General features: G+C 48.2%; 1 protein-coding gene across 1 annotated transcript; it reads right to left on the reverse strand.

The window, feature by feature from the left end:
- Positions 1,606–10,579, reverse strand: TRIM10 (tripartite motif containing 10). Its single transcript, XM_013974021.2, has 7 exons — positions 9,342–10,579; positions 7,453–7,548; positions 6,706–6,936; positions 5,966–5,988; positions 5,518–5,633; positions 4,318–4,350; positions 1,606–2,595 (listed from the first exon to the last, which is right to left on the reverse strand). Exons 1-7 carry the CDS (start codon positions 9,768–9,770, stop codon positions 2,054–2,056), a joined length of 1,470 nt encoding a protein of 489 aa, XP_013829475.1. The 5' UTR covers positions 9,771–10,579; the 3' UTR covers positions 1,606–2,053.

Below are 11,660 nucleotides of genomic sequence, written 5' to 3' on the forward strand. Positions count from 1 at the left end.
CAACCCACCCCAGTAATCTTGCCTGGAGAATCCCAGGGACAGAAGAGCCTGGCAGGCGACAGCCCAGGGGGTTGCAAGAGTAGAATATAACTTAGCGACTAAACCACCACTAAACTGAGGATAAACCACAGGGAATTCCCCAGCAGTCCTGTGGTTAGGATGCCAGCTTCACTGCCGTGGGCCTGGTTTCAATTCCCGGTTGGAGAACCAAGATCCTATAAGCATTTTGGCCAAAAGAGGAAAAAAAGAAGAGGGTAAATAACAGAACTTTTAGGGTGACTTCTAAGCCTGGGCCTCAATACACTGTACCCATCTCTCCTTAGAGTTTGCACCTGGATGGTTTGCTCCTCCCAGAGGCTGCAATGGGGAGATGATAGAATGTTTTACTTTATGTTGAGCAGATTCAACAGAGACAGTATTAAAGTGAAGGGTATATTTAAGCAGAATAAATGACACCACCACCAAGAACTAAAAATAAAATATAAGACAATGCTTTTATTGTACATAGGATTAAAACTTCCTTGGAATGACAGAAATCATCTTACAAACTCAAGGCAGCCACGTGTTAGTTCTTGTCCCTGAACCAGCACCAGGCAGGGTGGCTTCTGGAGTCATGAACACTCAGCTTCTTCACACCACGTGCAGCCACAGCTTCTGCCAATACAACCTGCTCCCCTACAAGGTCTCTGCCCATATCCACACATCTTCACAAAGTCCTGATTCTCTCCCTTCTTCTGCCCAGTCCCTCAGATGACACTTCTTATCCAGCCCTGGAGCAGTCCCAGTGCTTTGGGCTACAAGTCACAGGTCTCCTTCTGTAACTGCATTTGGGCAATTCACCACCTGCCTCTGTCTGAGATTCCTTCCCCAGTACAAAGCTTATTATGGTGCTATCTCTGCTCCCACAGCTGAGCTATTTGGGACTCATTCCTGTTCACCATCTTATTCCTTTCGTCTCATTTCTCACCGTCAGATGGTGATCAACAGATCAGGAAGAGGATTTTCCTGATTTTCCAGGGGATGAGTGTGGACCTCAGGTTGTGAATTATGTCCACAACTTCCCTGACCCCTTCCCACCAAGGCCCTGCATTTTCATCGCAGCCAGAAGAAGGCACTGAGTGGTGTCAGGGGTGGGTGTCATGAGCAATCAGCTCATGAAGACAGTGCAAATGACCCAGTGTCCCATGGGTCACAGATCATCCATCCACTTCTCTGCCACCCCTTCTCCCTAAGATGCTTTTTCCCCTTTTTTCCTCATTCACTATAATCATCTTTTGGTTTTATTTTTGTCCACACTCTGAAGCATGTGGGATCTTAGTTTGCTGACCAGGGATCGAGCCCACATCCCCTGCATTGGAAGCATGGAGTCTTAACCACTGGACCACTATACCTATCTTTTAGACTCCCCTTTCTTGAAAGCAACCCTGACTCACCTCCTGCCTCCTCATGGGTTACACCCCTCCTCTGGGCTGTTCTAGTGCCCAGATCAGACTCCTATCACAACACTTTGCTCTCATTTCCTCCTGAGGCCTCTGTCTCTTCTCATGACCTCCTTCAGATACAGGACAAGTTTTGTGGGGGTTTTATTGTTTGTTCGTTTTTTTCTTTTCCCTTTCATGTCACCAGTGGCTACCATACTGCTTGGCTCATAATTAGCACACAACAAATATTTCCTAAGGATATGAGTAGAGGAACTCTAATATTTTAGGGCAGAAAACAAGATGAAGAGAGTGAGATGCCTAGTTTAAGATCATATAATTAGTTCATTACAAGGCTGGCTCTAGAACCCAAGTCTTCCTCACTCAAATCCAGTATTCCTTCCTCTTACACAGTACTTCTGTGCCTGGTGGGGATGGTGGTGAGGAGGGCTGGCAGTAGTCTGAGTCCCATCCACCCGGCATTGAGGAAAAGGCTTGATCAGCAGACTGAAGTTCATCTCACCTTGTCCCTCTCCAAAGTCCCGACTCTTATCACATCATCTAAAACAGTCATTTCAAATCTCAGGTGACCCAGCCAGGGTCAAGTCAATAGGTCTTCTCTTTGAGCCCTGTGCTTAGGACATGGTAGCTGCACCCTCTTGGGAGCTCAAGGAGAACTTGGACCCTCGGCCCCAGAGCCCAAAGAAGGGAAAGACCTTCTGGGTGAAGGACGCAGTGAAGGTGTAAATGGGTTCCTGGGTGACGGCGTTGGCAAAGGTCACCCAGCCCACCTCGTAGTCGATGGACACCCGCACCTGCTGGGGCTGCTCCTCCAGGGTCAGTCGAGTGGGGAAGGAGCTCAGGGCTGAGACGAAGCCCCAAGCCAGCCTCACCGCCCACACGCCCTCCTCCGGCCGCAGCCGAAGCTCCCCCTTCCGGCGGATGTCCTTACTGACCACGCCCAGGGTGCAGCTGCCCCCGTGAGCCAAGTCCACACTCACCACCCACGTGTGTCTCCCCCCTGTGAAGCCACCATGGGCCAGGACACAGGTGGCCCGGTCAAAACGCTGGGGGTTGTCCGGCGACTTCTGCCACTTGTAGGAGAAACGAGCCTGCTGGTAGTCCTCGGACAGCAGGAGCTTGGGGTGGGAAGTCCGGGGGTCTAGAGAGATGTGCGCTGTGGGGAAAACAAAAGGGGTGCAGATGTCAGCAGACACGCTATCACCTTCAAGAAAGGCCTGAACACTCCCCTTGGCATTCACGTCAGCATTACTCCCAACAATGTGTAGAATGCCTGCAAACACAGGAAGCATGGGAATCTCCTGGGAACTTGTTAGTGACACTCAAGCTCCACCCCAGACCACCTGAGACAGAATCTGCATTTTAGCACCATCCATAAATGATTCCTGAACCTGTAAACGCCTGCTTCAGAGGATGTGTCCAGTTCAGTCGCTCAGTCGTGTCTGACTCTTTTCTGCGACCCCATGGAGGGCAGCATGCCAGGCTTCCCTGTCCATCGCCAACTTCCGGAGCCAACTCAAACTCATGTCCATAGCGTCAGTGATGCCATCCAACCATCTCATCCTCTGTCGTCCTCTTCTCCTCCTGCCCTCAATCTTGCCCAGCATCAGGGCGGTGCTGATGCTGACTTTTCCAATGAGTCAGTTCTTTGCATCAGATGGCCAAAGTATTGGAGTTCCAGCTTCAGCATCAGTCCTTCCAATGAATATTCAGGACTGATTTCCTTTAGGATTGACTGGTTGGATCTCCTTACAGTCCAAGGGACTCTCAAAAGTCTTCTCCAACATCACAGTTCAAAAGCATCAATTCTTCGGTGCTCAGCTTTCTTTATAGTCGAACTCTTACACCCATCCATGACTACTGGAAAAACCATAGCTTTGACTAGACAGACCTTTGTTGGTAAAGTAATGTCTCTGCTTTTTAATAGGCTGTCTGTTTTGGTCACAGCATTAGTTAGTTGGTTAGCGTGTTTGGACACGTGGGCTCTCATCTGGTTCTCTGCAGTCCCCTGAAAAGCACTTCTGCCGCCTGCAAACTGGCTGACGCCCAGAGCTGTGTGTGCTCTGCTCTCATTTCCTCTGCTGACACATCACATTCTATCCCTCCTGTACCTCAGAGGGCGGGGACATCCCCCCACCCCCAGTCCAAACTTCATGATCACTCCCTGGGTGCATGTGACTCATATACCCAGTTTTCTTCGCTCCTGTCAGGCTCCCTGACTCACCCACGGGGTATTCATTCTGCCTCAGGAATCTACAATCAGGCCGTCTGAGGGCCACTTTTTGACATCAAAACTATGCATAGTGTTACCTTTAGTATCCATAAGTTGAGACAAATACGTGAATTCTGATATGTCCATGAATTAGAGCTGCTTCCAAGAACCCCATGACATCCCAGTGTCTTTGGCTGATAGACTAGGAACAATGGCCTTGAGAGGGGTCCAGTCTTTATTCCTTTCCTGCCCACAGGTTACACTCCTATCATCCATGAAACAATACCTGGGAGAGAGTGGGGGGTCCTGACAATTCTAAAAATGTTATTCTAAATCCAGATCAAAGTTCCCCTCACCCAGGAAGCCCTTCCCGATAGACCTTGGCCCAGGCTGATTTAATCTTTCTATCTCGTCAAGTGCAGATCAGAACCTGAACTTCTGTCAGGTACGTGGTATGAGTGTGTGCGTCTCTCCTACAGTCCTTATGAAGGCAGTGACATGTATCACTGCCATGTGTGACATTATGTGTGTATGTACATTTATTTATATATATATGATATATATGTATTTGACTAGTACATTTTCCAGTGTGGAACCCGGCAAAATTATCTGTCCTTTTCAACTTTAGATTTCTCACTCCCTCCCATACTGACAGAGGCAACTCACCTGGCTCATAATCCAACTCAAAGCTGAGTTTTTCTGTAAAGAGGAAGTAAAACAAGATGCGATTTCATTAGTCTCACAAAACCACAGAACATTCACTGATGAGGAAACTGAGGCCCCAGAAAGGGAAGGGACAAAGAGAAGAATGGCAGGTGGAACCCTCTAGACCAGTGGTTCTGAACTTGAACTTGCATCAGAGCCCCCGGAGCACCTGTTTTTGATTCAAGTGGCCCAGGGTGGGGCCGAGATTTGCTTTTCTGGCAAGTTCCCAGGGCATGCTGATGCAGGCTGGGACTTCATTTTGAGCCTCACTGTCTAGCTCTGAGTAGGCAGAGACCATGTTTACCAACAATGCCTCACACAGAGCCCAGGACATAGTAAATGCTCAAGAAACATCTACTTAATGAACAAATAAGTGGGTTAATTTGTTTCTCATTCTGCTTGGAAATAATTTAGGGGAGAGTCAAAGGTCAGCCTTTGACGAGAGTAAAACTTCCTTCTCTGCTAGGCCACTTACTGGCAGGAAGTGGACTTAGGGGAAAACTCTGCTAAGGTGACTTTTTTTTGTAGGCAGGTCATATAGAACTAGGTGGTATCATTCATGATGTCATGTGGGACGAGGGGGAGGTGCTGGCAGCAAGCCACATTTCTGACTCTCATTTCAAACCCTCCAGTCCCTCACCTATCACCACTCCCTGTCCCGGAAAAGGGATCATGGTCCCCACATGGGCAGTTCAACTCTGAGGACCAGGCTAATGGGGTGGAGGATGGGGGAAAGCCAGGGAAAGGAGGAAGGAAAGTCAGCTAAGACAGGGCACAGAAAAATACTCTCAGTGGCTATTAATTAACAATCATAAAAAAGCTCATCATATATTACAAATGCCCCTGTGGCTTTTTAAAATTATTGACAGTGACCAATTTTTGTTAATCATTATCTTACATGTCACTTCATGACAAGTGATTAGATCGGTTTCATTATTTTTCCAAATAGTTAAAATTTTGTGGAAAGCTTCAGCTTTATTATCTCACTTCGTTGTCACATTATTCTGAAAGCAGATTTTATAAAGATCGGCAAATAAGGAAAACAAGGCACTGGAAAGGCTTGAGCCTTGTCAAAGGTCACACAAGCATAGGGAAGCAGGCATGGAGGCCACTCATAAGCCCAGGCTTCATGGCCACCTGTGCTCCATGGGGTCCTCTTACCCAGAAACATCTTCATCTCCCTCCGCAGTGGGAAGGCTTGCTGGGGGAAGTCCCGAATCCTCTGGCCCAGCTCCGGAGATATAGCCACTGGTTTCCGGCACCTTCTGGTTTCACATCTAGGGGCACAGAAATGGTGGGGTCTGGGATTTATCCTCCTTAGCACTGCCCCCAGACTCAGTTGGTCATCTTCTAACTGAGCTTGGAGGTGCCAGTCCGCATGGGCAGACATCATTCCTCTAGGATGGACCCCCTTCCTCTCCTCACTGCCCACTTTCGGGTAATGCCATGCTGGGTGTGTACCTATGGTAATACGTGGAAATGCAATTGAGGATGTGAAAGTTTACATGTGAGTTTTATCTGTAAAGTGAGAACGTATGTTTGTTTGGCAATAACCAGGCATGTGGTGCCTGTCTGTTTATGTGTGTGGGGAAAGAAGAGACAAACTTACCTTATTAGAGTGCTTCTGATATCCTAGGAGAAAGAGAGAAAGCAGAGATTGGTTTCCACTTCTCCTTCCCACAAGAAAAGACAAAAATACTGTAATCTCAGCCCTAGATAGAAAAGGACACCAGATCCATGGACTCACAGCATTTCAGGGATCTTGGAGCCCAACTGCTTTATTTTATAAGATGTAGACAGTGAAGTGACCTGGCCCTCAGAGGCAAAGACAAGTCCCATCCCAAAGTCACCTGCTTCTCAGTCCCAAGTGTGTCCCCCTAAGTCATGCTGCCTTTGTGATGCTGTATTGGGACCCCAGTATCTCTCCTCCAGCAAGACAAAGTGAAATAGACTAGAAAGAACTTCCTGACTGGGGGGTGTGGCACAGAGAGTGGTTTGCCTTGAAAATAGCACCTGACATTTGTTTGCATAGTGCTTAATGCTTTGCAAAGTGCTACTTTCACTTGCATTTTACTGTGGGATCCTCACAAATAAATAAAGTATTTGTGAGATAAATAAAGCATCTTCCCTATCTGAATGGATGGTGGGATGAAGAGACCACAATCTGCGCAAAGTGACCCGGGAGCTCTGGGGGAAGCAAGGACTCTTAGAATGCAGAACCTGTGGTCCTGTGACCCATCTTTCACTTGGGGTACAAAGACCTGTGAGTGAAGAAGAGATGGCTCAGATGGTAAAGATGCCGCAAAGCCTAGGAGAGCACAGGGGGTGGGGGCGGGGCTCAGCTCTCACCGTCAGGAGCTCCCTCGCCGGCCTCTCCTTCTTCTCCTCCAGTTCCTCAATGAGGGTGTTGAACCGGCCGATCTCCCCAGTGACCAGGACATCAAATTCATCCCGATGCTTCAGGATGTCCTCATCCAGCTTCTCCAGCTGGGCTAATAGGATGTTCTGCTGCTCTTCCAGGAACTGGCTCAGATGTGCAAACTCAGAAATCACCTTTTGTTTCTTGGTGGCCACTTGAGTCTGAGAGGGCAGGAGAAGAAAGAGGCCAGGAAGTTATTCCTCCTCTTCTTCCCCTTCCTTTTCCTTCTTTTTCCTTAATTCACTCCCCTCTCCCTCCTGGCCCAGATCCATATCTTCCAAGGTTTGGTGGTAAAGTCAGAGTCCCCTAGTCTCCAGGTCCCTGGACAGACTTGGAACCACGGCATGGTTTCCTTTCCACCTGGCCTGCCATTTCCGGGAGGAGATGTAAGGAGGGGGTGAGGAAACCTTACTTCCTGCCGTTCACCAAGTGTAACGACGTGCGTGTCACTAAGGGACAGTCGTTACAGCAATTCAGTGAGATAGTGACGATTTTTAATCTTCACTTCACAGGAAAATAAACGGAGCATAGAGAGCTGTTTGAGGTCATAGAGCTAATTTGTTTCAGGATTCAAACTCAGAAGGACTTCAAAGCCCCTTTATGTGATGTTTCCTTATTTCAGATAGGCACTGGAGCCAGAGGAAGGCAAGAGGGCTAAGGAAGGGATGATGACCTACCAGGAGGACTTGTATCCTTCGATTTTCCCTTGACTGGATTTCTTGAATCTCCTCTCTCTCTTTTCTTAGACATTCAAGACACTTCTGTATTTGTTCCTGGAAAGAAGGGGCATAAAATATCAAAGATGGAGGTGGGGGAGGGATAAATGAGAAGTTTGGGATTAGCAGATACAAGCTACCATATGCAAAACAGATAAACAACAAGGACCTACCGTACAGCACAGGGAACTAAATTCAATACCTTGAGATAAATTATAATAGAAAAGAGCCTGAAAAAAATATGAATCACTTTGCTGTACACTAGAAACTAATACAAAGCTGTAAATCAACTATACTTCAATTAATTTTTTAAAAATATTTAAGATGGAAACAATGATTTGTGAAGAAGTGTCATCTCTGTCTCCTGGAATAGAGTGACCCAATGGAAGGAGTTGGGCCTCAGCTGACAAAGCCTGGGTTGTTATTGTCCTTAACAGCTGACTCTCTTTGGGTCTTTTTCCTCTTGTTTGGCCCTCCAAGAATTTTGACCAGGGCTTTCCCCCTTTAACCTGCACCATGATGGGCTATGATTCCATGTTCCCACCTGAGCCTTCCTGCTATCAGGTGGTGTAAATGTGCTCAGTCGCTTCAGTCTTGTCTGACTCTGCAAATTTATGGACTGTGGCCCTCCAGGGTCCTCAGTACATGGGATTCTCCAGGCAAGAATACTGGAGAAGGTTGCCATGCCCTCCTCCAGGGGATCTTCCCAACTCTGGGATCGAACCTTCATCTCCTGCGTCTCCTGCATTCAGGCAGATTGTTTACTGCTGAGCCCCCGGGGAAGCCCTGTCATCAGGCTGAACAGACTCTAATTTCTTTTGCCTTTAGAAATGGTATCTAGGGTCTGTCCTGAATTTGATATGCCCTTCTTCGAAATTATCCTAACTTTCTCACATCTCCCAAAAGGAGCACCTCCAAACAACTTCTGTTATGAATGGAATCAACTTTCTGAGTATGATCTGGAGGGAACAAGAAACATGGATAATGCAAAAAAAAAAAAACAAACCAATGACATTTTAAAAATTGCTTGCTCTTGCAGACTTCCCTGGTGGTCCAGTGGTTAAGACTTTGTGCTTCCACTGCAGGGGGCACAGGTTCGATCCCTGGTTGGTGAACTATTAATAAGATCCCACAGGCCACACAATGTGGCCAAAACACCCTCCCAAAACAAACATACAAAAAATTTCTTGCTTTAGAGAAGAGTTACAAACAGTTATACACATATTAATGCCCATAAAGGTACACTGCAAAATATATTTAGAACTCTTCCAATAGATGCTAATTAACTAGCTGACACATATACACAGACACCTACTTGTAATAAAACAAGATGCATAAACAACTAAAACCAGCATACACTCATTTAATGACAGAGAAAATTACACACTATATGTAACTACCCAACCTGCATATATGTAAACACTAATTTACTCACAAACATGAGCACTCAGTTACACATACACACTCAAATTGTCAGATCCCCTCAAATACACTGCATCCACTGGGAAATGTACAAACATTAATACTAATACACACTATGCAATCACTTCCTCAAGTGCAAACCCAGGCATCCTCAGACACACCTGACTGATCCAGGGCCAGACACACATGCTCTTGTTTTGTTGACTCATTCATTCACCAGGTATTTGTTGAGCTACTATTATGCGTTGGCCGTAAGGAAACAATATAGGACATACTTAAAACACAAACACACGATCTTGCATTGCTGGGTCTATTGCCTGGCTGATGATAAAATAGTGGCCCAAATCATCCACCCCTCCGCTCAGCTTCTTTCAGTCTAGTCACATCCGAGACCCACCCCAAGAAAGCTCTCAGTGTCCCCTTCGTACCCGGTAGGGCCCCGCTGCATCCTCCAGGAAGCGCACGGTGTGGGCGCGGTGCTCCCAGGCCTCCCGGCACACCACGCACAGCTGCGTCTCGTCGTCCTCGCAGAAGAAGTAGACCTTCTCCCCGTGCTCTGGGCAGACGTCCTCCTCGTCTAAGTCCATCTGGGACACCAGCTTGAGACGCTCGATGTTCTCCACCACGTTGGCCAGCTGCCAGTTGGGCCGGAAGTTCCCTGGGCGGAAAGGCTCCTTGCAGAGTGGGCAGGTTGGGGGCTCCTCGGGGTCCAGGCTGGTGATCTCCAGGTAGCGGGTGAGGCAGACGCGGCAGAAGTTGTGGCCACAGTCAATGGTGACCGGTTCTCTGAGGGTCCCTTGGCAGACGGGGCAGTTGACCTCATCTGCCAGGCTGGTCACGGAAGCAGCCGAGGCCATGGTGCTGCTGCTGCTTGTGACCTCTTCAAGGTCACCTTCTCTGCTCGGCTCGGGGGCAGGGCTGGGAGAACAATGAGGACGCACGGCGCACACTCACACACCCACATGCACACACGGCCAGACACAGGGGCACCCTACATACCCAGCCTCATGGTCACACACATACACACCTGCACTTGCGCACAAGAGCAAGGCGCCCACTGGCATGCCTGCAGCCAGGGCTCTGCTTTCCCCCTCCCAGAGGAGCAGACACACGCCTCCAGTGGCAGAGACAGAAACAGCAGAGGAGCGGGAGAAGAAGGGGTGACAGCCTCCCAGAGATGACCTCAGTTACTGTCTCAGCTGGTGCCCATGACCAGCAGGTTGCTGCTTCGTCCCATCCATCCAGAGACGCTCGCGGTAGAAGGAAAGTATCTTAACCACCCACGGGTGGAAGAGACTGTTCTTCTTTTGGGAGCAGGAGGGAGACTGGGTCACAGAGCAGTGATGCCACCCAGCCTCCCTGCAGTATGACCAGCTGTCTCCAGGGAGATTGAAGGTATCAGCCAACCCAGGGGAGTGTGGGGATCCAGATAAGGGTGTTGTGCCCGGGGCGGGGGCGGTGGATCAGGGCACAAGCAACTTCACCAGTGATGCTCCAACCGGCCTGCCGTCGGCTGCCCAAGGGGTTGGAATGTACTCTGTGTGGGGGAGGAAAGAGAAAAATAACACCAGCCAGAGCTTATTTACGATAGCCATATTCCTCATACTGACATAAGCAGTTTACACATGCCATCTTATTTATTCCTCCAGGCTGGTCTGTGACGTCAGCGCTGTTACGATATTAGCTGAGCTCAGCCAGGTTACTTAGCTTGCTCAAGGCCCAGAGGTAGGGAGGTGAGAGGCCATAATTTGCACTGAGATTTGTGAGTCTCAGAGCCATGCTCTCCAACAGAAATACCATGTGAGCCACACGTGCAATTTTAAGTTCCAGTAGCCATATTTTTTTATAAGTGAAACTAATTGTTGTTGTTGTTCCATCACTGACTGCAGCAGGCCAGGCCTCCCTATCCCTCACCGTCTCCTGGAGTTTGCTCAAGTTCATGTTCATTGCGTCAGTGATACCGTCCAGCCATCTCATCCTCTGGCGCCTTCTTCTCCTTCTGCCCTCGATCTTTCCCAGCACTAGGGACTTTTCCAATGAGTCACCTGTTCACATCAGATGACCAAAATACTAGAGCTTCAGCTTCAGTATCAGTTCTTTCAGTGAATATTCAGGGTTGATCTCCGTTAAGATTGACTGGTTTGATCTCCTTGCTGTCCAAGGGACTTAAAGGAGTCTTCTCCAGCACCACAGTTCAAAGGCATCAGTTCTTTGGCATTCTGCCTTTATTACGGTCCAACTCTCACAACTGTACGTGATCACTGGAAAGACTATAGCTTTGACTATACAGACCTTTGTCGGCAGAGTAATGCCTCGGCTTTGCAACACACTGACCAGGTTTGTCATCACGTTCCTGCCAAGAAGCAGTCATCTTCTGATTTCAAGGCTGCAGTCACCATCCACAGTGATTTTGGAGCCCGAGAGGAAATCTGTCACTCACTACTTCCACCTTTTCCCTTTCCATCTGCCATGCAGTAATGGTGCCGGACGCCATGATCTTTTTTTAATATTTAGTCTTAAGCCAGCTCTTCCACTCTTCTCCTTCATCCTCATCAAGAGGCTCTTTAGTTCCCCTTCACTTTCTGCCATTAGAGTGCTGTCATCTGTGTATCTGAGGTTGTTGATGTTTCTCCTGCCTGTCTTGATTCCGGCTTGTAACTCATCCAGCCTAGCGGTTCTCGTGATGTGCTCAGCATATAGATTAAACAAGCAGGGTGACAGGAAACTAATATTTAGCCCCAAACAGT

The sequence above is a fragment of the Capra hircus genome, chromosome 23 (genome assembly GCF_001704415.2).
Source record: "Capra hircus breed San Clemente chromosome 23, ASM170441v1, whole genome shotgun sequence".
Taxonomy (NCBI): domain Eukaryota; kingdom Metazoa; phylum Chordata; class Mammalia; order Artiodactyla; family Bovidae; genus Capra; species Capra hircus.

Excerpts from the sequence above, each read along its gene's own strand:
- TRIM10 (XM_013974021.2), bottom strand. The coding sequence starts at position 9,770 with ATGGCCTCGGCTGCTTCCGTGACCAGCCTGGCAGATGAGGTCAACTGC. Across the intron at positions 7,549-9,341 it reads ATGCAGCGGGGCCCTACCGG|GAACAAATACAGAAGTGTCT; the intron begins GTACGAAGGGGA and ends CCTTCTTTCCAG. Across the intron at positions 5,989-6,705 it reads CGGCGAGGGAGCTCCTGACG|GATATCAGAAGCACTCTAAT; the intron begins GTGAGAGCTGAG and ends TCTTTCTCCTAG.